Source organism: Vanessa cardui, chromosome 5 (assembly GCF_905220365.1).
Source record: "Vanessa cardui chromosome 5, ilVanCard2.1, whole genome shotgun sequence".
Taxonomy (NCBI): domain Eukaryota; kingdom Metazoa; phylum Arthropoda; class Insecta; order Lepidoptera; family Nymphalidae; genus Vanessa; species Vanessa cardui.
In genome coordinates, this window is record NC_061127.1 from 13,893,898 (window position 1) to 13,920,948 (window position 27,051).

The 27,051-nt window shown below is 33.6% G+C and overlaps 1 protein-coding gene across 1 annotated transcript in view; it reads left to right on the plus strand.

The window, feature by feature from the left end:
- LOC124529733 (guanylate cyclase 32E-like) overlaps positions 1–27,051 on the plus strand; it is a 218,043-nt gene that overhangs the window by 182,507 nt on the left and 8,485 nt on the right. The window contains exons 15-17 of the mRNA XM_047103629.1: positions 11,271–11,448; positions 12,480–12,620; positions 13,803–13,926. Coding sequence (XP_046959585.1) covers positions 11,271–11,448; positions 12,480–12,620; positions 13,803–13,926 — 443 coding nt within the window. The remainder of the gene's footprint in view (positions 1–11,270; positions 11,449–12,479; positions 12,621–13,802; positions 13,927–27,051) is intronic.

Here is a 27,051-nt window from a genome sequence, read left to right on the forward strand (position 1 = left end):
TTATTACATGATCTTTAAACATACGAACTTGTATTATCATATGACCTAATGTATTCATCAATTTGACACGTCGATTTACATGCACTTGCTTTCTCGGGTTGAACTGACGCGAGAATCTATAGCGACGAAAAGCGTCGAATGGCGCGATAGGGATCTATTTCTTTTGGTTGTATAAACCGGCAGTAATTGGTTTTGTTGAATTTGCTGATGCTACATCTAAGTTGTATCGACGATCGCATGTAATTATAATGTAAATCCTAAATTTATTTAAATTCATATTAACGGATAATAACAATCTGTAGAATAAATCGTATGTTCCTGAAACTGTTACATACACAATATAAGGAACAAATATAAATTTCTTACCCCTGTTACCCACAATACAAGGTTTGTAATTACTTTATGGAACAATGTTGCTTTTACGACAATATAACGTTCAAACATTTTTAATTATGAACTTCATATAAATTGTTAGGGAACGTGTAAGTCTCTATTATAAAATTAACGACGTTATAAATCATCTGTACGAACAAATTATACTGTAGTTTCAATCTGTGATTATTACTAATATGGCTTGTAATTTGTATGTTCCCAAAACAACCATCATTTTCACAAGCTTTGTCTGCCTATCATGGTAAATCTTAAAAATGAGAAATTATTGTACCACATTATTTGATTATTGTTCTGGAATAATTTGAAGTGTTTCAGGTACGATTTATTTTTTAATACATTAAAGATGGTTGACTCAACCAATAAGAGCATCAACGTAATGTGTTGCTACGTACTCGTATTTTCTTATTTATATAATCAGTATAAACAAATTTTCCTTGTGTTAAAAAAAAAGTGTCTTATTTTTGCCGTTCTAATTTTATTATTGCAAAATTCTAGACGATAATGCGATAAAAAAAATTCAGATCTGTTCAACTCTTGAAGTGAAATTTACCTTTGCATGTATATTAGCAAGAAATACATAAAACAAACGTGAGTAAAACCGTGAAGCATAGCTACTATTCAACGTAAAACAACATGTTAATAGTATTTAAACAGCACGTAATTTATATTGTAGCTTGTATCTCTATTGTCTTGGGGCTTTACTTATATGTTCGCTAAGTCGCTTAGGTATTCGATTCAACCCCAGAATAACGTGTAATTCTGACGTAATATCTCCTAATATATCGTTATGTCTGTGCATCTCAACGGCATGAGTGGAAACGGAAGTGAAGTTGAAGTGACATAGCGATATTATCAAATATTGCATTGATTATGAATTCGTGAAAAAATAACGTTTCATAAGTCAGTAAATATAAATTCCAAAATATAATGAAATCGAATATATTTAAGATAATATATTTATTTAAGATAATATACCTAATTATAAAGAACAAGAACACAGCTTGATTAGTATAAAGGCAGTCAGAAAATGTAACAATTATATTCTCACACGAAAAATTATTCATATCATAAATATATAGATTACATTATGTGTTACAAACGCTGCTACAGAAAAAAGTCTAAAAAAGTTAAAAAAGGTCACATTATTTTATTACACAGCAGAGGTTATGGTCAAAAAACTCAACGCTTATTTTCAGTGACCGCCAAATAACAAGCAATTTCTTAAAGAGAGCTTCAATTCAATTCAATTCTTTGTTTAATGGGTTTTAGATGTACCCGCAGGGCACAGATTATTTCGCCAAGTCACGTAGGATGGAGAAGACACGAAAAAGAGCGCTTTCTAGCAATTGTTATACTAGTTTGACAGCTGTCATTCTAATCAATCTAATAACTGCAGTGTTTAATATTAACAGAGTTAAGATAGGCGCACACCGAGGCGGGCCGCAACGCATAACAAAAATTCTCCTGAATCAGTTTCATACATTTTGTATGGGCTATCGCGCACTTCAGTCTGGCCGCAACGGGCCGCATCGCAGCGCATCACTAGCCAGGCGTATTTTTGCGGCGATGTTATGCGTTGCAATGCAGCCCGTCTCAGTGTGCGTTAGCAGACGCAACAAGTAGACGGCTAAATGAGTGCTGTTCGTGAATTACCAAACAGAAACCGAAACATCAACAAGAACTATCCATCTTCTTAGGTTGCCAAAACCTGACCTGTTATAAGATATTGGGTTGCGGTGCGGCCCGATGCGCCTGCTATATGCTTTGGCGCAATTTTGCAATGCGATGCGTTGAGGTCCGCCGCGACTATAGTTTGCGCGAGCCTTTAATAGCTCACATATCGTATGAGATATGTCTATCTTTACTCCACCTTCCATTCGAATAGATTACAGTACAGGTGAGGAACAATTCCTCAATCAACATTAACGTTTCAAAAGGCTTTAGTCTCGTGAGTGAAATTTACTGTGATATTTCAAAACTAGATATTAATGTAAAAAATATATGCAAATATAAAAATGTATTAAAATTTATTTCGTATGTTTCATTTCACGCAATTCATATATAATAATAGGTGGATAAGCAAATGGGCTGCTTGTTGTTAAGTGGTCACCACCACATCCAAAGACATTGACGCTGTAAGAAATATTAACTATTCACTACACCATGAATGCAACTAAATAGGGGGGGAGCTATGATGTTCTATCCATTTTAACTCTAGCAACACTGGTTTTACTCTTCAAACCGGAACTTACCAAGTACTAGGTATTTATCCTTGAATATACGAGTATCTTAATATATATAAATAAATAAAATTAATCCATTCCCTTATGTAACAAATTGAATTAGTAAAACAAAGAAAGCAAAAGGTGATGATTGATGTTATATCTCCGGCGTACTTGGAAGGCTATTGTTTCGTCTTCACACGAGAATCACATTGCCAAGAGACAATGTTATTTCGGCTCTATTATCCTTGTAATAGCGTGAGGTGCGAGAACAATTACTCTGTCTCAAGGTCATTCGAACACAATGATTGATATAAAAATACGAAATACGTTTCCAATATCAAAAAGTAAATTAACAACATCTCGATGTCCTACTCCATAAATAGCTACGCAATACCCTATTTATAGAAATAAATTAAAAGAAAATTTAATTTATTTCTATAAATACTAAACACTCGACACTTCAAGCATTTATATTGAACTAATTGTCGCACGCGGCGTCGCTCGCGTTTCATGGGTTGATTTTATCATGTGCAAAAAAATTGTTTATATCCTACCTTGGAGTTCGAGGTTGCTTCATAGCAAATGTTTTTTGGATTACAATGAACCGAATTTGACGAGCAGATATGGCCCAGTGGTTAGAACGCGTGCATCTTAACCGATGATTGCGGGTTCAAACCCAGGCAAGCACCGCTGATTCATGTGCTTAATTTGTCTTTATAATTCATCTCGTGCTCAGCGGTGAAGGAAAACATCGTGAGGAAACCTGCATGTGACAAATTTCATAGAAATTCTGCTACATGTGTATTCCACCAACCCGCATTGGAACAGCGTGGTGGAGTATGTTCCAAACCTTCTCCTCAAAGGGAGGGCCTTTAGCCCAGCAGTGGGTATTTACAGGCTGTTGTTGTTGAATTTGACGAAATTTAACAGTGAAAGAGCGACACACAGACAGAGTTACTTTCACATTTATATAATATTAGAATAGATTAAATAAATGGGAATTAGAGAAGCGGAGTTAGGAAGGGGTCACCGGCCGAGGTGTCACTTGAACTTGACCAATTTATTTAGATGTAGCCTCAATAGGTCATTGGTAAGGCGATATGAGTTTAAGAGGCAGACAACTCGAATTAAAAACAAGCGTCAATATTATATTCTGACCGATTTCACCCTCAACGACTATAAGCTAGGAGCTTTGGAGGGGTTATGTTTATTGAATAATATTTTATTGGAAAAAATATTTGTTAGAAATTATTAAATTGATTGAGTAGTATGAATAAAATTATAAAACAAAGTAAGTTTTCTATTCTTATTGGCAAACCAACTGTATATATTTGAAGCTTGCTTGATCAAAACCAAGTCTTTAGATGTCCCATTAAATAGTTCTTAATTTAAAAATTTGTCAATGTGATGTATAAAATTTTTGTGACGTCAAGAGCTCTTTGATTCGTATTTGATTGTGCTTGATGTATTAGCCCACTACGTACCCGACAAAATGCTGTAAACGTTGGTATGTCCATATAGAAGCACTCTCTACTTCTTCACTCTCACACCTAATGAAATATTGAGCTCATTATGTTACCTGTAATCAAGCTAGCTGTGACACATCTTCAAACGTTGGCCACTTGAACTGCAAACATTTGCCAAATATCGCCAACTATTTCATTTGAGATGCACCGTTACAAAATACAGCTCATTTAAATCCCTAATGTGAGCGATATTATATAATGAATAATTCCATCAGACAGGTGCTGAGGTTCCGAAGACATGCAAATCATCGAAAACAAAGTTATTAGTGCAAGCTTAGTATATACATATACATACTATCTGCTGGTTTTAACTTATGCTGAATATACCCTGGGTATCGATAATAATACCTAAGATTTACCTAAGATTTATATATATTTTGAAACATATTGGCATACAAAAAATATTGGCCTTTTGCGTGATGTTCTGATTCTAGTTGTCAACAAAAATTTGGTAGTAAAACTAAAGTGCATTTAAGTAGTGAAGTGTTATAAATATACATATATTGGTCGTAAGCTGTTTGTCCGTACCTAAGATGGAGAAGCTAGTAACAAATCGTATTAATTATGCAAATATATAATTAATTTATCTCTATTTCTGTCATTTGATCACCACTGTTTTTTTTTTCAGTATAATTAGTTTATTGGATATGTATTATATATTTGGGCTATGGGTTAGACATTAGTGCCTTTAGTCATTCCTACAGTAATACGCCTTTAACCATGGGAACTAAGATGTTATTTGCCTGTGGTTACACTGACTAACTCGCCTTTTAAGCTGTACAACAGTACTGAGAAGGAAAATATAATGAGTATATCTTGTACAAAGCCCTGCTGTCAAGTAATCCATACACTCTATTCCAACAATAACAGGAAAAAGGCCAAATAAGCAATTTGACAGCAAATTGACGCTATATCATTGGTCGAGAGCTTACCTAATCTATGGATTTGCAAAAATTGTGTTTTAACGTCGTCGAAACTGTTATCGGAATTTTAGAAGTAAAATTAAAGTGGAAATAAGTTGTTAAGTGTAAAACTGTTGTATTATAAATAAAGATATATTAATCATAAACTCTTAGTAGTGTTAAAGATTGCTGAGTTATTAAGATATTGCATAAAGTACGTAAATCAAAAGTTTGTTTACAGTTTTACCTACTTCCATTGATATAAGCTTACAAGGTATACGAGTCTATCTACAATAAAATACAAAATGTTCTGTAAACGAAAAACAAATAAATTCTCAATAAGAAAAGTTAAGATTTTATATTTAGATTTGTAATGTATTAACCAAAAAATATTGCCAGTATTTTTACTATCAAGCTGGTGCGTTTGTATGTTGGAATGCTATTTGAATAATTCTTTCTGCGTTAGATAACGCGTTTATACGAGTGAATTTATTGGCTATGTAAGTTACGGTCCAACCCTGGGAGCAGTTACCATAAATGCCAACTGAAATGTATGAAACTGCATATGTAACCAAAATTTAACACAGATTTAACCGCGAGGCATGGATAAGATCTTACCCTAATGTCAACTAATTCATTCATAATAAAACAAATGCCAACGCTTGACATATTAGTTTTTGTTTTTTTTTTTTTTAGCAAACGTATCAATATTGGCCCATATTACGGAATTATTGTTATTCTATTTACCCCTCTAATTAAGGTTAATATTTGTGTTAGAAGTGGGTACGACAATACCCAAAGGGTTTGTCAGGATTGAATCTGACGCTAATTGATGCTATTAATAAATTAGGTGTTAATTAGTTACGCATTTACGTCTTGATAAGTCAACCGAGCATCATCAAATAATTTGCGTACACATAGTTAAAGGTGAAGTAAAGGTAAAGTAATATAAGTATCTTTTTGAGTACCTTACTGCTAATCCCTGACGGACGAAGCGACGGAAGTTAGTCATAATTTTTAAAAACCGGGCAAGTGTGAGTCATTTTCGCATACTGAGGGTTCCGTACCACAACACAATACAGATCGATTTACCATATCTTTAAATATTTAGACTTTACATAGATTTTACTTTAATTTTAATTTGTTCTTAAAATCAATTTTCTTAATTCATCTTTCAAACTACAGGCTCGGTAGTATGTTAAATTGCATTTTTTGGCTTGTTCCTGTACTTTTGTTTTTTTTAATCAAAAAAATCAAAATAAGATTATTTTGATATTCAAGTGGGCTTTTACAAGCAATTTTGAATCGTCAATTAACAATTAAGTGAAGCTACCACCGGTTCGGAAATTAGATTCTACCGAGAAGAACCGCCAAGAAACTCAGTAATTACTCTATTTCAACATTTAAAAAATACAAAGTCATGTTAGTTAATACAATTATTAAAATTAACATATCCTGCGCGGAAGTCAACAAGTATTAATTCCACGCTTTTTTATCATCTACAAAATCTTGTATCTAATAATACGCCTTTTATACCAATGTATTTTTTTTTATAATTGCCATATATGTTTTTATCTCCTGGGATCCCCAACGCCGCTAAAATTATCAACTCAAAATGAAAAGTCATAATCAAAATATTCTGTATTCACATTTGAATCGTTTAACAAACCATATTAAGTGATGCTATCACCGGTTGGAATACAGATTCCGAGAAGAACCAGAAAAGACTAATTACCCTTTTTTAACCATGATTTTTTGCATATGTATACATTTTTAAAAAAGGTTTTTATTTATAGTACATGATAGGTATAATTTACAAACATTTGGTTTATTTCAAAATAGCGGTGTTTTATTTACATTTTAATTTTATTATAGTTTAAAAATAAATTTTATTATAGTTTTAAAATATCCCTCAATATAATTTTGCTATTATTAGTATTTTAGCATTTGAAGGAATACAAAGGACATAAAATTAAAAAACAACTCGAATAAGACACCGCTAAGATTTATATTGTACTTGACGTTTCCCGCCTGCTTTGCTGGACATTCAATTATGAACCGGCCTAATGCGAATCAGACTCGTTCGTCCAGGGTTCCGTACCATTATTAAAAAAAAAAAAAAAACGGAAACAAAATCATCTCTTTCGTATTGCCCTTTAAAAATTTCTTATTCTATGTTGTTGAATTTTTTGTTATAACGGAAACATAAATATGAAAGTTTTAGCTGTCTAACTATAACGGTTAGGGTGATACAGTGTGATAGACGGACTTTACCCTTTGTGTACGGAACCCTAAAAAGGGTGAAGGATTAACGGATTCAAAGAACTCTATAACCATATACAGACGATTTGCGTTGATTGTTTATCATCTCACATCGATACAAGTACTTCTTACTGGTTTGACGCACAACCAAAAAAAGTAGTAAAAAATGTAAACAAAAAAAAAGTATGAAACCATCCATTACAAACATCATTGTGTTATAAAAAATGTACCTACATATTATATATTTCAAATCAATTCTGTGTTATGTGAAGAACATAAACTTCTTTATAACTTAATACCCTATACAAGTTAACTTGATCTTTTTGACAGATGTAAATATTTATGATCGACATAACTTTTCCATGACGAATATATTATTTTGTTCATGATTTTAATACTTATAAATATATATATATAAGAAGATTCAAGCGTTGTCCGAAAATTAGGACTTTTTATTGCTTCAAAGTATAAATTAAATAGTGTTCCTATTTAATTAAAAAAAACCGCCTTCAAAAATTAACTAAAAAGAAAAAAATAATCAGTTACATCCATAACCAATTTACGATTTATTAATCACCTCTCAAAGTCGGTGCCAACATTGCTAATATAGGTACCTACATAATACACAATACATACATACAAAAACTAAATCTATTTATTGTATAGATGACACCATTAGACAAACCTTACTATCGATACAAATGAAATGATTTCAATATAGGAATTTATTTACTTTGTTGGCACCGACTTCAAAAGGTGATTAAAAAATCATAAATTGGTTATGGATGTAACTGATTATTTTTTTCTTTTTAGTTCATTTTTGAAGGCGGTTTTTTTTATTTATAAAAATTTATTTACTGCTTTTCAGTGTTGTTTTGCTATTTATAATTACAATTGGTAGTGTTTGTCATTCACTTTATTATACTCAGTACATTTCGGCTTTCGACTCTAAACATAACTCAACGCCGTTTCAATACGATGTGGACTGCAACTCAAATTAAGCGTTACCTAAGTTACAATAGCCTAATGTTAACTGCTTATCGCCAATTAGACAATACCATTTTTTCCCGATGCAATGCTGTTAATCATTGAGGAGTTCTCCTGGTAGTCCACCATCAGCTAGACTTCATCATAGGCATGTTTACTAACATCAATTGCTTGACGACTATCTTAAAGAAATAGAACTAAACCCGTAAAATAGTTACTTACTAATAGGTTCTGATTACCAGTTGTGGTCTTCATCATCAGTTCCACTTCATCAAATGTCACTTTTCGTGAGCATATGACCAAGGCACTTCGAATAAAACCGAAATCACTATAGGTTTGCCTATAAAATTTGAGGAGTTCCCTCGATTTCTCCAGGATCCCATCATCAGATCCTGATCTCCTGAAAATGGGACCACCTATAAAACATGCCCTTTCAAACAAAAAAAGAATTGTCAAAATCGGCCCAGCCATCTTCAAGTAATTCGGTAACATACATAAAAAATAAAAATAAAAAAAAAGGCCCCGACGAATTGAGAACCTCCTCCTTTTTTTGAAGTCGGTTAAAAAATAATAGACGCTTCTACAATTTTATATAGTAAAATACATAATAAAATATAAAAACTATTATATAACAACAACTACTTAATACGACTCGCGCGCCATCTATTACCCATTGATTGTACTCAGCAAGTGTAAACAACATTTACAAAAACTGATTCGCAAGAATCGTATACTAAATCCTATAGTATAGTACAGCCATACAGCGAGTTTAGTATTAAACTTTTTATACATCGTGTACGTAAACGTTCACTGACCTGACATTTTCATTTCTTTACTGATTTTAGACCAGGCATCCTCAGTAATATCCTTTCTTGAATACGACGGTAAATCCGAATTGTATAAACAGGAGTATTTTTCAACTTCAGCGACTAATTTTAGATTTATAAGCTGTTCTTCCATTGTGAAACTGCGTCGAAACGCCTCGCGGCCTCCGACAAGACTGATACGAAACTGGTTTGCGATGTTGTGGCAACCTTCATTGCCTGTGTATGTGTGTTCATGTATGTATGATGTGTGCTTTTTGTGTGTGTGATGCAATTTATATGTGGTATGCAAGGTAGAGTTCATTCAACTTCTATTATTGGATCAAATTATTGACATTACGATATTATTTTTTCCGATTATTTATTGTCAACTTCCCTAAACGTCCATTATTATGTTTACATTTACTGTTATACCTATGTCCGTGTTTAACTTGTTGGTAGGACTTGATAGGCAAATACCTAAATATTATTGTGTTTCGGTTTGAAGGGTGAGTAAGTCAGTGTAAAAAGAGGTACAGGAGACATAGCTCGTAAAATTGAGCTTGAATTGGTGATGTAAGGCACGATTAATATTTCATACAGCGTCAATGTCTACATGCGATAGTGACCACATTAATGAACTCTTCTCGAGACTTACCATTTCGAATTGAAAAGCAAACCCAAAACCATGTTTTTTTGTTAGATACACCTACTATTTATAGAAAATACACTAAACATTTTCTTCCTATGTCCCAAAGGGATTGTTCAGTCTTTTTATAATGATTGTAAGCCATGTAGAGCAACTATAACCAGTATGTATTACAGTAATATAGTAGAAACAGAAAGAAAAATTGAATTTGAAAGCATAAGTAAAGAAAATATTAACATACATTCAAAGTTAAGCTTTCTTATCCATTACTAAAATTTCATTTGTATAAATTTTACTCATATATTTTTCCATTATACGAAATGAAAATGAAATAGTAACATAATTTGCAGGTCTCTAGAGTTGAATCGTTAATTCTCAAATTAAATTAAATGTATAGTTAGCGCCGGTTTGGAATTATTCCAGGAACAATCCAAGAAACGTAATAGTAACTCTTTTTTAATTAAATTGCGCTATAGTTAAACTAACTGCTTCATTGGTCTATAGCCTGAGATCTTGGTTAGGGTCGATAGAAGGTTTTACGATTGAAAAATTCTTAGTAACGTCCCTGAGTCTAGAAGTAGGAAGTGTGTACAATATCGTTGCTTGGGAAGTATCTGAAGCCGTTATTTCTACGCTAGATTATGAGGGGTAGGGAATATAGAGTACTATATTTGATTATAAGTTTGTGCTCCATAATATTACCCAACTGCTCTCCCTAGAGATTGGCCACCGTGACGGAAATTAGTCAGGCATACTGTGTATTTGTATTGCATTATACATTCATGCATGGAAATCAAAGATGAATTTAAAAAAAAATTAATTAATGAATTAATACATCATATGAAAGTGAAATATCTCTAGCTGATTAATCACGAAATCACAGAAACTTACTCCTAAAAACTTGAATTTTGCCAGGTAGGTTCCTTAAGGGTATAAATATCTGCTTTATTAGAATTTTACGAAACTCCACTAAGTACTAAAGTTTGTCTTCCATAAATTTCATATGGTTTAAGCCGCATATTGAACTAATATTATAGATACTACAGTTGATTAGCCAATTACTTAATTGTATTAAATCATCAATATTGTGTACACTGTACGACTAACAAATACGATGTGTTAAGATATAGCCAAGTTAAACTAAATGCTTATTTGTTTGTATTAGTTATAAGTAAACAGAGCTAAGATGGCCCAGTGGTTAGAACGCGTGCATCTTAACCGATGATTGCGGGTTCAAACCCAGGCAAGCACCACTTTATATATGTGCTTAATTTGTGTTATAATTCATCTCGTAATCGGCGGTGAAGGAAAACATAGTGAGGAAACCTGCATTTGTCTAATTTCATCGAAATTCTGTCACATGTGCATTCCACCAACCCGCATTGGAACAGCGTGGTGGAATATGTTCCAAGCCCTCTCCTTAATGAAAGAGGAGGCCTTATCTCAGCAGTGGGAAATTTACAGGCTGTTACTTTACTTTTCTTACTGTACTATAAATAAACAGGGTTTGTGAAATCCTACAGAAATCATTGGTAGAGTACGTCAACCTATTGGAGGAGTGTTATTCCGTCCACCACTCGGTGGCCTGGCAGCTCGACCATCTGTGCTCGCAGTTCTAAAGTCGTGTTGGAGCGAGCGGCCAGACCGGCGACCAGATGTTCGTCTAGTCAGACTGCGCCTTAAGGATATGCATGCTGGAATGTACGTATTCTTAATGTTTATAACTAGTTTATAGATGATAAAAAAGCGCGGAGTTAATAACTGTTGACTTCCAAGCAGGATACATTAATTTAAATAATTGTATTTAATTAACATGACGTTGTATTTTTTAAATGTTAAAAAAGAGTAACTACTGAGTTTCTTAAAACTTAAAACTACTTTCCGAACCGGTGGTAGCTTCACTTAATTGTAAAATGACGATTCAAAAGTGCTTATAAAAGCCTACTTGAATAAAGTTTATTTTGATTTTGATTTTTTTTTATTTTGAGTGATATTTCACAACATCTTCGCCCCCTCCCTCTTATCCCTATTTTTTTTTGGTCGGTGCAGCATGTTTTCTTCTTCCAGACTTCTCTGTCGACGTCATCTCACAAGTTACATTCTATCCAGCCATCATCATCCTTCACACAATCCATCTATCATTTCTTTCTCCTTACATTAAAAAAATATTATTTACGGTTCGAAATTTGAAACTTTATATGTAGATTATTTTAAATATTTCATCAACAATCATTTAAATCATTCCTGAATGCGCTCTTTGTGCATAGACTTTTAATTAACCCATAAAATATAAGTACTTTTACAGTAGGTCGAATATTCATTCAATATTCATTTTGTATAACTCATATATGGGTCACTAATTATAACATACACAATGTAAACCTATAAATACAAATTGTATTTTGTTTTTTATAACATTATTTACAAAATAGAAAAAAATATCAATATACTAGGTCATTATGCTCGATGACCTAGTTTATTGAATATCGGAACATGTTAGTCTCAAAAATCAAATTATTTTTTGTGCTGCGTTAATTGGTCCATTTACTTTGAATTTTACAGCACTTTAATTTTTGCTGTTTATTTGTATTCTCGATTAATATATTTTAATGTATGTGTGTGCGTGTGTGTGTGTGTGTGTGTGTGTGTGTGTGTGTGTGTAAATGTATTTATGGACATTTCTTAACCGTCATAAAGTGATCGTTGTTAAACAATTCAATTATTTTGTATAGGAAGACAAATATCTTCGATAACATGTTGTCGATGATGGAGAAATACGCGTCTAACTTGGAAGGCTTGGTGACGGCGAAGACGGAGCAGCTCATGCAGGAGAAGAAGAGGACAGACGATCTGCTGAATCGAATGTTGCCACGGTAATAAATAAAAATTTTAACAAAACTCATATAAAAGATACGCTTAATCTATTACCAAACAATATACTAACAATTTTTTCTTAATATGTTTAAGAAAAATGTAGTCTGCATCAGCTTCACTTAAAATCAAAAAATAAATAAAAATTTTAACAAAAAGAAAAACCGACTTCAAACAAGACACTATTTTAAAACTTTTAAAAAAAAATTTAAAATATGTAAAAATCAACGACTCCAAATATAGCAATTATTATAACTACATTAGATAATAGTAAATCGAATTTTAAGTAGTCTAATATTTTTCATGTCATTTTACTTAGGAGGACTTTTAAAAAATGTTGAATACGTAATTATACTTATTACTTTCGTTGTTGTAAATCGGTTGAAAACAAATAACTTTTATATGCAGTGTTACTAGTAAATTTTAAAGCCTTATATATTTTTACAATTTTTATCTGACTTCGCTTGATATTATGAGTAGTTTAATTGACATTAAAATTATCTAATCAGAAAATTAAACATATTTAGTTCATCTTAACGATTGAGTAAAATTAATATCCTATAGAAAAATCATATTTCGCAAACTTTAAAGTGAAACTCCTTTATATTAATTCAGCATAATTAGAAGTATTATCTTAATACAAAAACTTGAAATTATACAGCCAAATTTTTCTAATTTTTTGATGTTGTTACTTATGACTTTTTGATTGTTTCAACAACATAAATCAAATAAATAAGCATGTTACTAGAGAATGTTTATATTGAAAACGGGAACCGTACGAACACTTACAATTCAAGAACCACTAACGTTCAACTCACAAATTAAATTCCACAAGTAAATGCATCGCAATTGGTTTTAAAGAACGTGGAAATTTACCCTACATACGAAACGAGTTTTCTGCCCGAGGCTGAAGTCGTTAAATGAATCAAGTCGATTTCCCTTACTTGGTGGTAGGGCTTTGTGCAAGCACGTCTGGGTGTGCCAGTGTAACTACAGGCACAAGGGACATAACATCTTAGTTCCCAAGGTTGGTGGCACATAGACGATGTAAGGAATAAGTTAATATTTCTTACAGCCTCATTGTCTATGGGTGATGATGACCACTTACTATCAGGTGGCCCATTTGCTCGTCCGCCAACCTATACCATAAAAAAAATCGAATATTGTTTCGATTCGATTCCCAGGACGGTTGCAGAGGCGCTAAAACGCGGCGAGCCCGTGCAAGCGGAGAGCTATGAATGCGTAACAATCTACTTCAGCGACATCGTCGGGTTTACGAAGCTTGCTGCCACTAACACACCTATGCAGGTACGTACATTCTGTCTATATTATAATATCATAAAAGAGTCGAGATGGCCCAGAGAGTCGAGATGGCCCAGTGGTTAGAACGCGTGCATCTTAACCGATGATTGCGAGTTCAAACCCAGGGTAGCATCGCTGTTTCATGTGCTTAATTTGTCTTTATAAATTCATCTCGTGCTCAGCGGTGAATGAAAACATTGTGAGGAAACCTGCATGTGACAAATTTCATAGAAATTCTGCCACATGTGCATTCCACCAACCCGCATTGGAACAGCGTGGTGGAATATGTTGCAAACCTTCTCCTCAAAGGGAGAGGAGGCCTTTAGCCCAGCCGTGGGAATTTACAGGCTGTTGTTGTTGCTTTTGTTGTATATGTGAAAGTAACTCTGTCTGACTCTCTGTCTGTCGCTCTTTCACAACCAAACCGCTGAATTGAATTTGATGTAATTTCGTATGAAGCAAACTCGAAGTCCAAAAAAGGACATAAGCCTTTTTTGCCTAACACATGACAACTAACACCCTAAAACGCGGGCTTTGTGTTTATTGTAACAGTTGTTGTGTTTGGACAACATCTGTATACTGCTATATATACTGCTATATATTTTTATTATATATTATTTATGATGTATATATTATTTAAAAAAAAAAAAGATATCAGTATGGGCCACGGCCCAAGAAGACGTCAAAAATGATTTCCAGCGAAGATCTGCTGATGTTTAGTATAAAATATAAAACGCCAAAATGTAATTTAATATAAAATGTAAAAAAAAGGCGCGAGCATCTGCGAGCCTGTGGATGTTGTAAATTAAATAATAAAAAAAAGACAACATCTGTTTGTGCTATGGTTCTAAACTAATAAGAAGATATATCACTACATTTTACCACACAATTAATTGACCAGCTAAGGCATATAGTGATAATCCTTTAAAGTCGGCTCTTTAGTAGGATTAGTCGGATTTCTGTGTCTGTATATCTGTCAGTCTTTAAGTGATTATCAATATCACAAGAACAAATTCGATTATTTGTTCTAGAATACAATTTTAGTAAAAATATGATTAAATTAATGTGTCCAATGTTACTGCTGGAAATGTGTCTTTCTGAATAAGATCAACCCAATGTTTTCTCTTGTGTCTTCTTCTTAATATTTAATGCCAGCACTGGGATATCGTCGTCCATATCGTACTAAAACAGGATGCAGCAAGCATGCATGCAAACTGGCATGCGGGCTTGAAAACAGATGATCCGTCTAGAGAACGGGCTCTAAAACACATAGTGAACTCTTACAGAATAGTGATGCCATGTTAATACTTCACTACATAGTATGAAACGAAATCGCTTTCTCTGTCCCTATATCCCTATGTATGCTTAAATATTTAAAACTACGCAACGGATTTTGACGCGGTTTTTTTAATAGATAGAGTGAGTTGAAAAGGTTTTTGTATATAATACACAGACAATTTAGTAAAGAAACACTGATCATTTTAGAAGTTTCTACTATATATATAGTATTTATATATATAGATTACTTGGTGCTAGGGCTTCGTGCAAGCCCGCCTGGGTAGGTACCACCTACTCATCAGATATTCTACCGCTAAACAACATTATGTAGTATTGTTGTGTTCCGGTTTGAATGGTAAGTGAGCTAATGTAACTACAGGCACAAGGCACGATGTAAGGAATAGTTAATATTCCTTACAGTCTCATTGTCTATGGGTGATGGTGATCACTTACCATCAGGTGGCCCATATACTCGTCCCCAACCTATTCCATAAATAAAAAATAAATAAAAAAATGATATAGTATCATTTCACCCGTGCGAAGCCGGGCGGGTCGATACGCACATGAATTGTTTAGGAACATAAATAGAGAAGCTGTAACTTAGTCCAGAAATAAGAATACGAAGAGCACTTTGGAAGTATTCATGTTGCAGACTCGACTGAAGGCTCGATTTCTTGACTACTCAGTAAATAATAAAAAATACGAGACAACATCACATACATTACTCGGATCCCAAAGTAAGTAGCTAAAGCACTTGTGTTATGGAATATCAAAAGTAACGACGGTACCACAAACACCCAGTCCCAAGACAACATAGAAAACTAATGATAATCTACATTGACTCAGCCGGGAATCGATCCCGGGACCGCAGAGTGGCGTACCCGTAAAAACCGGTGCACACACTCGACCACGGAAGTCGTCAAAAGTCGTCAAAATTTTCTCTTGTACTATCTATAGATATTGATGATCATATTATATCATCATATAATATGATCATCAATATCATATTATCATATTATAGCATAATTTTCACAGATCATACTTAAGATCTGTGAAAATTATGCTAGTTTGAATGGCTTGACATATAATGTAAAGAAAAGCGAATTCATGGTGTTTCCGGCCAGTAATAAGCCACTGTCTTATGCAGTTCCTCCTGTTAAGCTATATGGGACTCCATTGAAAAGGGTGGAGCAGTTTAAGTACCTCGGACATGTGGTTTGTTCTGACCTGACGGATAATGCAGACATGGAAAGGGAGCGCAGGGCGTTGTCTGTTAGAGCTAATATGCTTGTACGCAGGTTTGCTCGTTGTTCCATAGATGTTAAAGTCACTCTTTTCAGAGCTTACTGTACCTCATTTTACACGAGCAGCCTGTGGGTCGACTACACGCAAAAACAGTTCAATGCCCTAAGGGTACAATATAATAATGCGTTTAGGTTGCTGATGGGTCTACCGCGATACTGCAGTGCATCCGGTATGTTTGCCGAAGCACGAGTAGATTGTTTTTACACTACGTTAAGAAAACGGTGTACATCCTTGTTGCGTAGGATTCGTGCTAGTCCCAACAGCACCCTAAAAACATTTAGTGACAGGTACGATTGCCGGTATTTGAATCATTGTGGAATGGTTCATGTGCTGGCAAATCGTTCCTGTCTTAAATAAATAAATAGAGTAAGTATTTAAATTTTAACTATTGTATATTTATTTATTATTGTTATTAACGTAGTTTAAAATAAATATTTTGTATGCTAATATCTTTTCATAAGTAGATAATATGTAATTGTATAAATGTAAATGTTATGATCCTTGGATGGTCGAAATAAAATATTATTATTATTATTATTATATTACAGATATTGCAAGAAGAAAAGGGTATCTTATTGTCCTTGGAGAAATGTCTGCAAGAAAAATGCTGTGAGTTACAAGAAGAAGTGAGCACACTCAGATCTGATACTCTGTGTCGCTCTAAACCGGTCAACTTAAATTTCTCGTATTGTATTAGTTCTTAATAAATTTGCAAGATTATAAGTTCCAAGTATTGATTATAAGCCTTACTCAGCTGTGGCTCGAAACGTCTCCGGAGCCGGTAACAATAGAAAGTTTAGACAGCTAAATAACATTGGGTCACTCATATTAAAACTTCTCTATACAAAACTTAATCCAACTACTTACTCTCAGATATGTAGGTCAGGAGCTCAGTGAGTTTGAAAACCGAGAGACTATATAAAACGCCTATTTTCTACTAAGAACTGAAAATTTAAATATACTAGATATTGTTTGTGGTATTTCTCGCGTGAATCGTGCGCCCAAACCGAACGCGTGCATCCTAACATTGGTTAGGATGCACGCGTTCTGACCACTGATTGCGGGTTCTAACTCAGGCAAGCACCAATTAGCACAAATTACACAATTAGCATAAATTAAGCACATGAATATTCAGCATATTCACGTGCTTAATTTGTGTGCATATTTCATATCGTGCGGCGGTGAAAGAAACCTGCATGTGTCTAATTTCATCTAAATTCTGCAACATGTGCATTCCACCAACCCGCATTGGAACAGCCTTAGCTCAGCAGTGGGAAATTTACAGTCTGTTGTTAATTAGTAATTACGATTTCTAACAATATTTTTAGGGTTCCGTAGCGTTAAAGAAAAAAGTGAACTTTCATGAATTCGTTATTCATCTATACACGCAAAGTCATAAAGTTTACATTAATACCGAATACTGAGGTTCGCGATCACTTGGATATGTAAAAACCTCTAACTCAATGGAAGCAAAGGATTGTTTGTGTCGCATACATTTCCAAATGGAATTGAAACCTATAGGGCACTTGCCGTTGACCATAAATCATGGAATTTAGAAGAAAGTAATGTCCTGTAGAACAAGTGTAGGAAAAACTTTGAAATTCCGTAAATGTTTCAGAACAGTGTGGTATTGAACCCTCTTTGCGTGAATCTGACTCGCATTTAGCATATTTTATTACATAGTTGTGGTTATTTCTACTACAATATTATTTAATTTTATTACAAGCTCATATTGGTACCACGCGTATCGGATATTCTACCGCGAAATAGTAGTTATTAATATTGATCTTATGACTTATTTTTAAAATAATGGCTTCCTATCATGAAACAAAAGCCCTGCATATATTTATCTCTTGTATATTTCTATATATCTTATAATCGCTATATATTGAGCTTAAGTGGCCCAGTGGTTAGAACGCGTACATCTTAACCGATGATTGCGGGTTCAAACCCAGACAAGCACCACTATATATATGTACTTAATTTGTGTTTATAATTCATCATCGTGAGGAAACCTGCATTTGTCTAATTTCATCTAAATTCTGCCACATATGCATTCCATCAACCCGCATTGGAACAGCGTGGTGGAATATGTTCATGTGCAAGCAGTGGGAAATTTACAGGCTGTTACTATATTTATCTCTTATATTGTTATCAATGAAAACGGTAATTAAGTAATATTATTTATACACAAACATATTTTCTCGACCTCAAATGCTCTTACTAATAAATGATGCATAGTATTATCTATGAGACATTGTTTCGCAGTGGTGTGTTCTTCTTTCAAATGTTAATTTCCTGATGATAGAAAGAGATAAGTATACATGCTCTGTTAACTTAGACGTTGTTTATTAGTAAAGCCAAATAATTACACGGTCCCCATCTGGCATTTAAAAACATAACTCAATATTCCATTACGAAAATGAATAATTATTACAAATCGCCTTAACTTTGAAATATGTAATATTTCGCTAAGATTAGCAAAGAGAAAAGTTTAGAAAAGGAAATTCCCCATCAATGATCCTTACATCTTTTTATCGGTGCCTTTTATACTAAAATACTTAACCTTCCGCCTCTTATCGGAAGCGTTTTAATAGATTTTACTATATTGACTATAAACTCACCTTTAAACAATAAAACAGTGAATTTTATAAGGCCTCTTTTAGAGAATTTTTGAAGCTTGTTTCACGACGTTACGGTATATGGATACACCCGATAAATGCAGGTTACCTCACGGTATTTTCTTTCACCAATGAACAAATCAAAACTCCAGTCAGGTTCGAACAAGAAAAAAATCCCCTGGTCACCTGAGCTCAAGAAATGTGATAAATAAATATATACTAATAAATATTTTTGTTTTACGTGCAATATACATCGACAATATAGTCCCCCTTATTACTAATTACTGACTGGCAAATGGCGTCTGATGGTATGTAGTTATCACTACTCATTAATCATTGACACCCCCTTATATCACGACTTAATGGAGTCACTTCTAAATTGAATACTATTACTTCAAGAATTGTTTGCAATTTCTGTAGTGTAACATTTAAAATAATCACTTTGTATTTCAAACATCTATAAAAGGTTTTTATCAAAAAGCAATTGCTAAATAATTAAAGGTGGAAATGGAAATCGAGTTATAGGACGTTTTTGAAACAGGAACAGTCAAGTGGCTCTTAATGAAAGAAAATATAAATATTAAGCGCTCATTAATCCGCTTACTGGAAACATTGCTAGCATGATAAGGGCCCTGGTATTGCGTTACATTGAGCAAACATTGAACCTTGCCAAATAAACAAAATGTTATTCAATTAGGCTCATAAAAGAAATTTATTCAACCGAGAATAAACTCAGTAGTTACTCATTTTCACCATTTTATTTATAGAGTATGTCAGTAATGTAAAATAGCCGAGATGGCCCTGTGCAAGGCAAGCATCGCTGAATTTTCATGTACTTATTTTGTGTTTATAATTCATCTCGTGCTCGGCGGTGAAGGAAAATATCGTGAGGAAACCAGCATGTATCCAATTTCATAGAAGTTCTGGCATATGTTCCAAAACTTCTCAAAAAGAGAGAGTATGCCTTAGCCCAGCTGAGGGAAATTTACAGGCTGATGTTGTTGTTTGTTGTTATTGTTGTTGTCAGTAATGTACAATTATAGTTTGATTCCTAACCGACCTAAAAACCTAAAAAATACTAAGTCCACGATTTTTTTCTCTTTAATATAAACTATAATATAAAATCTTCTATCGACTAACATGTCTTATTTATCAAAGATGTTTTGACGTGAGCTTTATTTTTTTTGGCCAAGTTAAAAATAGCTTGTTGTTGTTATTGTGTCTATTTATAGTATTGAAATAACAGTTTTTTACTAAATGCGTATATACGCGTATATAACAAAATATCATTTTATACAATTTTTGCTGTCTCTTTGATCCGGCTAATCTCTTAACCGGTAGGACCGATGTTGACGGGAGTTTCACTGGCAGATAGCTGAGTGACTTAGGCTACTTTGATTTTAGAATAATATATGTATGTAGAATAATAATAAGGTCACGCTGCAATGTCTAAATACTACGTCCAATACTAAGCGCAGCCAGGGCCGTATTTAGGGGAGGGCAACCGGGGCAACTGCCCTGGGGCCTCCACATGAGAGGGGGCCACAGTTTTCAGCAAGTTAACAAATACTGAGATATAGTCAAATTATAATAATGTTACTATATAATATTTTAAAAGTTACCGATACAAATACGAAACAATTCATAGCTTACTGATTGAAATAAAAAAAAAATTAATTAATTCATAATAATATAATTATTAGGGTGTTCACGCTTCTGTTTGTCTAGGGCCCTCACTGCTTTGTGGCCCCGGGGCCTCCACACCTTTAAATCCGACTCTGAGCGCAGCCTTCGCGCATGCCGCCATTGCAACCCATTTACCTCTCATTAATGACTTAATATTACAAAATTTGCCATATACAGAATTAATAAGTTATAGAAATGCGAATAGAAGAAAAACTTTTTGTTTATATATAATATAGTTTAATAATTTATTAAATACTAATATGAGTGATTTTTTTAAATGTTGAAACAGATTAGCTACTGAGTTTCTTGCCGGTTCTTCTCGGTAGAATCTACTTTCTGAAGCGGCGGTAGCTTCACTTAATTGTTAAACGACGATTCGAAAGTGCTTGTAAAAGCCTACTTGATGACGTTTATTTTGATTTGATTTGGTGAAGAAGTAATTATGTCAAATTTAATTACGATTGTTTAAGTAACTGAACACTTACACAGACAGACCAATACTAATTGGACTAAAAACATTTTCATCTTCAAAAATATTCCATGTACAAACATGAGTTGATCAGATAACGTTTTATGTGATATGTTTTGATCGTGGATTGTGGATTGATTTGGAAATAGTACTTTCATAAACATGTTTGATCGAATCACTTTATAACAAGTTCAAAAAAGTTGACTTATTTCGTTAAATTTCTGTAATAAAGGATGATATGGAGAATAAACTGATAAAGAGCAAGTGACTAAATAGAAAAAAGTCAGCAGTAACTTGTTGGACAAATTTCATTTGGAAATGAATATTGTGCTCATGTAACTGTTAAAAAAAAGAATTCCACTTTTAAACGTAAGCCACTACTCTAAACACAAGGACACAATAAAAATGTATCGAACGATTGCTCATATTTACAACAAGCACTCAAAAATTTTAAGTACTTCTACTGATATATATTTTTCAACCGACTTCAAAAAGGAGGAGATTATCAATTCTTCTTATTTTTTTTTCTTTTTTTTTTGTTACCTCTTTTCGCTGGGTTGGCGGATACTGATATTTTATTTATTTGAAAACTAGTGCTTCCCATGTAGATCCTTTTAATTTAGTCCATTTCTGATTATGGTATCCACATGAAAACGATATAAGTCCTAAATTTGCATTATGTATGTGCTCGATAAATAAGTAAATAACATAGAATTGCGCCAACTAATTTTGATGATTCTTTTTTTATTATAAAGGATATACTTCAAGGGTAGTTTGGTGAAAGTTTGATAAAGTTCTGAGCATAGGATCCGTGACAAAGTTACAGAACGGAAGGGAACGGAACAATTCTGAGGAGCACGTTAGCGATACTCGGCCAAATGTTGTATTTATAGGTTATTTGCTTATTTGAGTCACTAGATACCCAATATTTTGAATTTAGAATATAAGAATTCAACGCCAGATAAAAAGTAAATCTATGTTAATAAAGTTGGTGATACGCAGGTGTACTCGGACAAATCTGCACTTAAAACTTTGCCCACGACTGTGAAATAACTTTTGCCATTAAACTGAGGTATATTTTAATCAACTCTTTGAAAATCCTATCTTCTGAGGTAGATCTACTAGCCATCATGCGCTTAGTTTCTATAACATCTTAAAAGACAACTGTGATCGTGATTTTCATTTTCTTTCTCATATCCCTTTTATAAATGGTCAGTTTCGAACAACTTGGGAATGCTTTTGTTAGTGAGTTAGACGTTTCTGCTAAATAACTTATGATTCAATGTGGAAAAAGTTCATTAATTTTTTATATTGTCTTGGATCTGAGTGTTTGTGTTACCGTCGTTACTTCTGATTTTCCATAACACAAGTGCATTAGCTACTTATATTGGGATCAGAGTAATGTGTGTGATGTTGTCCAATATTTATTTATTATTTATTATGTTTAATAAAATTTGGCTGACCCAATTACTGAAACATCCACTTATTGAGATGAGCTGTGCCCTGATTACTGCGGCAAATGGGATTGCTTTGAATTGCTGTACGTATTAACGAAAGATTCAGTAAGTAAGGCAACCAACCCCTACTGAAGAGAGCTCCCCGACCCAAGAGCAGAGCATAGCACTAGAATGGTAACTGATGCGTATTTTACAATTATTTCACGGCCCTTCCAGTCCCTATTGAGGACGGCCATCGCACGAACTTGAATTGATAAAAAAACCCATATCGCTTCCCTCAATAACCGGATATCTTTAGAAAATATCCCATTCATTTCAAATAAGGGTATTTCTTCCCTTACAACCGGAACCACACAACATTCTATATCTATAAAAATATCTAGAACCATAAATATAAATATATTATTTCGGGCATTGGCCATTATATTCATCGACCTCCGTGGTCGAGTAGTGTGTACAGCGGTATTCATTGGTACGCCATTCCGAGGTCCCGGGTTCGATCCCCAGCCGAGTCAATGTTGAAAATTTAGTTAGTTAGTTTTCTATGTTGTCTTGGGTCTGGGTGTTTGTGGTACACAAGCACTTTGGCTACTTACATTGGGATCAGAGTAATGTATGTGATGTTGTCCAATATTTGCATACATAATGTGTTTTATTTTTGGAACATTATTGAGAGGAATTAATCAATTTGTATTTTCAATCAGAATGGATTATGTGTTTTATACCATAGATCGGTTTAAAGTATTAACCGACCCATTTAAAAGAAAACAAAAAAACTAATTAAACTGAACATAATGAGTTTCTTTATTGAGAAAGCAATGAATTACTTTAATTAAGGACATACGTAATTCCAAATACGATTCGTTTACGCTCTAGCAGTACTCTGTATGATAAACGTTTCGTTTTAATCATTTCCAAGTGTATTCTGTGTTGGTAACTCATCAAACGCTGTTGTGTTTTAATTTTTAACAAAATTCGGCGGTTTATCCTAAATTTAAAGCGGTATAGCTTATTTACTATGTATTTTAAGTCTTACAACTATATTTTGGATAGTTTTGAAAATCGACTTAAGCTTCTTTAGTCGCGTCAAAAATCTAATTTAAAAGATACTTTCTAAACAAGTCAAGTATAATTAATGTAATTTAAAATGTGCTCAATATTAATTTTACTTATATTTTGATTTTCGGTATTAATATACAGCCAACTTTATTTACATTATCTTTTAGCTGATCTATGATCTATTTACATAGATCCTTTAACTATATAACAATAAGCATTAAAAATACCGCTTCGAATGGTGGCAAGAATACTAGCGGAATCTCTCTATTGAATCGCAATTCTATTTCTCTGGGCAAAAATATTGCCAGACTTCCTGTAACCAGTGGAGACAATAAGACAAATCTATATAATATTAATAGAAGTTTTCCACTATTACGCAAAGGTCAAAAGGACAAATGCAAACCGATAATTTGGAATAGGAGACGAAGATTTTGTATTTTAATTAATGTGTCTACATTCATAAATACATAAATATATTCAAATTCAGGAAACCCACACGTGCCTTAAAAAGCATCCACCGAATCAACTCGCAAAAGAACAACTGGCACAATTTGTCCATCTATTACAAATTATAATATTATGACATTACTAGAATACAAAGAGCTTAAAAGACTTTAAGTAATGAGTAAATATGGCAACGCTTGAAAGATTAATGACAAGCAAACAAATTGGTCAATAATACATGTTATCCTTAGCTTAAAACTAAAAACTCTTCAGACCTCAACTGATCTACTTAAAATATCGCTGTTGTGGATGATAATAAAGATGATAAAAGAGTCATTGCGACGCATTTTAGGTAATATCCAGATTTAAAAATAAGACCTTAATCATTACAGTCCATTTATTTCAATAGGCCATTACTAAATTTGTATAAAGCATAGCTTAAGTAAAGGCAACAAAATCCAAGAAAATATAGAGCAGAAAAGTTATTGCAAGTCGTAAATGTGGAAATGCTAAACTGGAATGAACGAGTCTGCTGGGAATTTATTATTATAATACTACTGGATTTATTCTTTATTTCCATCTATTGTAATTCACGGTATCTCACGGTACAAACAATCTGCATGTGCCAATATTCTGCTACATATGTTTACTACAACCAAGAGCGTGCTTACTACATCACTACATATTATGAAACAAAGTCCCCATGCCGCGTTTGTCTTTTTTTTATGGTATAGGTTGGCGAACGAGCATATGGGCCACCTGATGGTAAGTGGTCACCATCGCCCATAGACAATGAGGCTGTAAGAAATATTAACTATTCCTTACATCGTCAATGTGCCACCAACCTTGGGAACTAAGATGTTATGTCCCTTGTGACTGTAATTACACTGGCTCACTCACCCTTCAGATCGGAACACAACAATACTGAGTACTCTTATTTGGCGGTAGAATAACTAATAAGGTGGTACCTACGCAGACGGGCTCGCACAAAGCCCTACCACCAAGTTCTGTCTCTATGTTCGCGATAAACTCCAAAATTACAGTAAGGATTTTCACGCGGTTTTCACTGATAAACAAAGGGATTCATAAGGATGGTTCAGGTATATGATTTATTAAGGTTTTTGTTGAAATAAGTTGAAATACAACGACAATTGTCAAAGATGTCGGAAGACGCAAAAAAAAAAACCGGCCAAGAGCGTGTCGGACACGCACATGAAAGGGTTCCGTAGCCATAAGATGGGCTAAGATGGAAATTTAGCAATATCTATTTCTACCCTGGACCACTTCTGCATGTAGGTATGTAACATTCCTACTTATTTTCATAGTTTCTAGGTAGTTATTTCCATGCATTACCATTTAGTTGGGGCGTCACGTCATAAGTTGGTCGAGTTGTATAATAAAATTTTAACAAAAAGAAAAACCGACTTCAAACAAAACACTATTTTAAAACAAATGAATATGCACGAAAAAGTAATAAAAATAATTGCGTATTCAACATATTTTTTAGAGTCTTCCTAAGTTAAATGAAATGAAAAATATTAGACTACTTAAAAGTCGATTAAGGATTATATCATGTAGTTATAATTATTGTTATATTTGGAGTCGGTGTCAGCCAATAAAACCCTACAGTATATCTATCAAAAAACAATACGAGAATACTTTAACAAATATGTTTTTTACAAATTACCTTTTACACAATAATATACTGGATCAATCAAGGGGCTCGTATCGCTTCTTTCTTTTGATTGTTGGGGCAAGGGCACCGTGGCTGACACCGGCTCCAAATATGCCAATAACTATAACTACATGATATAATCGTTAATCGACTTTTAAGTAGTCTAATATTTTTCATTTCATTTAACTTAGGAAGACTCTAAAAAATATGTTGAATACGCAATTATTTTTATTACTTTTTCGTGCATATTCATTTGTTTTAAAATAGTGTTTTGTTTGAAGTCGGTTTTTCTTTTTGTTAAAATTTTATTTATTTTTTGATTTTAAGTGAAGCTGATGTTGACTAACTATTTTTTTTTAATATGGATAGATTAAGCGTTCCGTTTATATGAGTCAGAAACTACTTCGAGGACAATTTCAAAGGAAACTTGCGAATAAAGTAAAAATAGACTTTCGAAAATGCGGATTTAATACGTCACGCGGCGTAAACTACAAGGATCCCTCGAAAGAGCTGTAATCGAACTCAGCAAAAAAACTTTGAAAAAGACCAACTATATTTCGTACATCATATGACATCACATCACATACACAAAATTTGATTAAATATAGTAAGAAATTCTACCCCATATCGCACCCTAACTGCGAGCCGTATAGGAGTTCCATCACTACATAGTATAAAACAAAGTCGCTTTCTCTGTCCCTATATCTTTAAATCTACGCAACGGATTTTGATGCGGTTTTTTTTAAAAGATAGTGTGATTCAAGGGGAAGGTTTGTGTATATAATACATGAACAATATAGTAAAGAAACACTGATAATTTTAGAAGTTTGCGATGTGATGTCGTATATAAACAAATTCTGTAGTATATTTAGTATCAGTATTGCACCCGTGCGAAGCCGGGGTGGGTAGCTAGTTGATTAAAATATTCGACTATGATAATTACGTACACATAACCACATTACGGAAGGTGACTCAAATATCCAAATAACCTATAAATAAAAGATTCGACTGAGTATCGCTAACGTGCTCCTCAGAATTGTTCCGTTCCCTTCCGTTCCGTTACTTTGTCATGGATCCTGTGCTCAGAACCTTACCAAACTTTCACCAAATTACCCTTGAAGTATATATTTTATAATA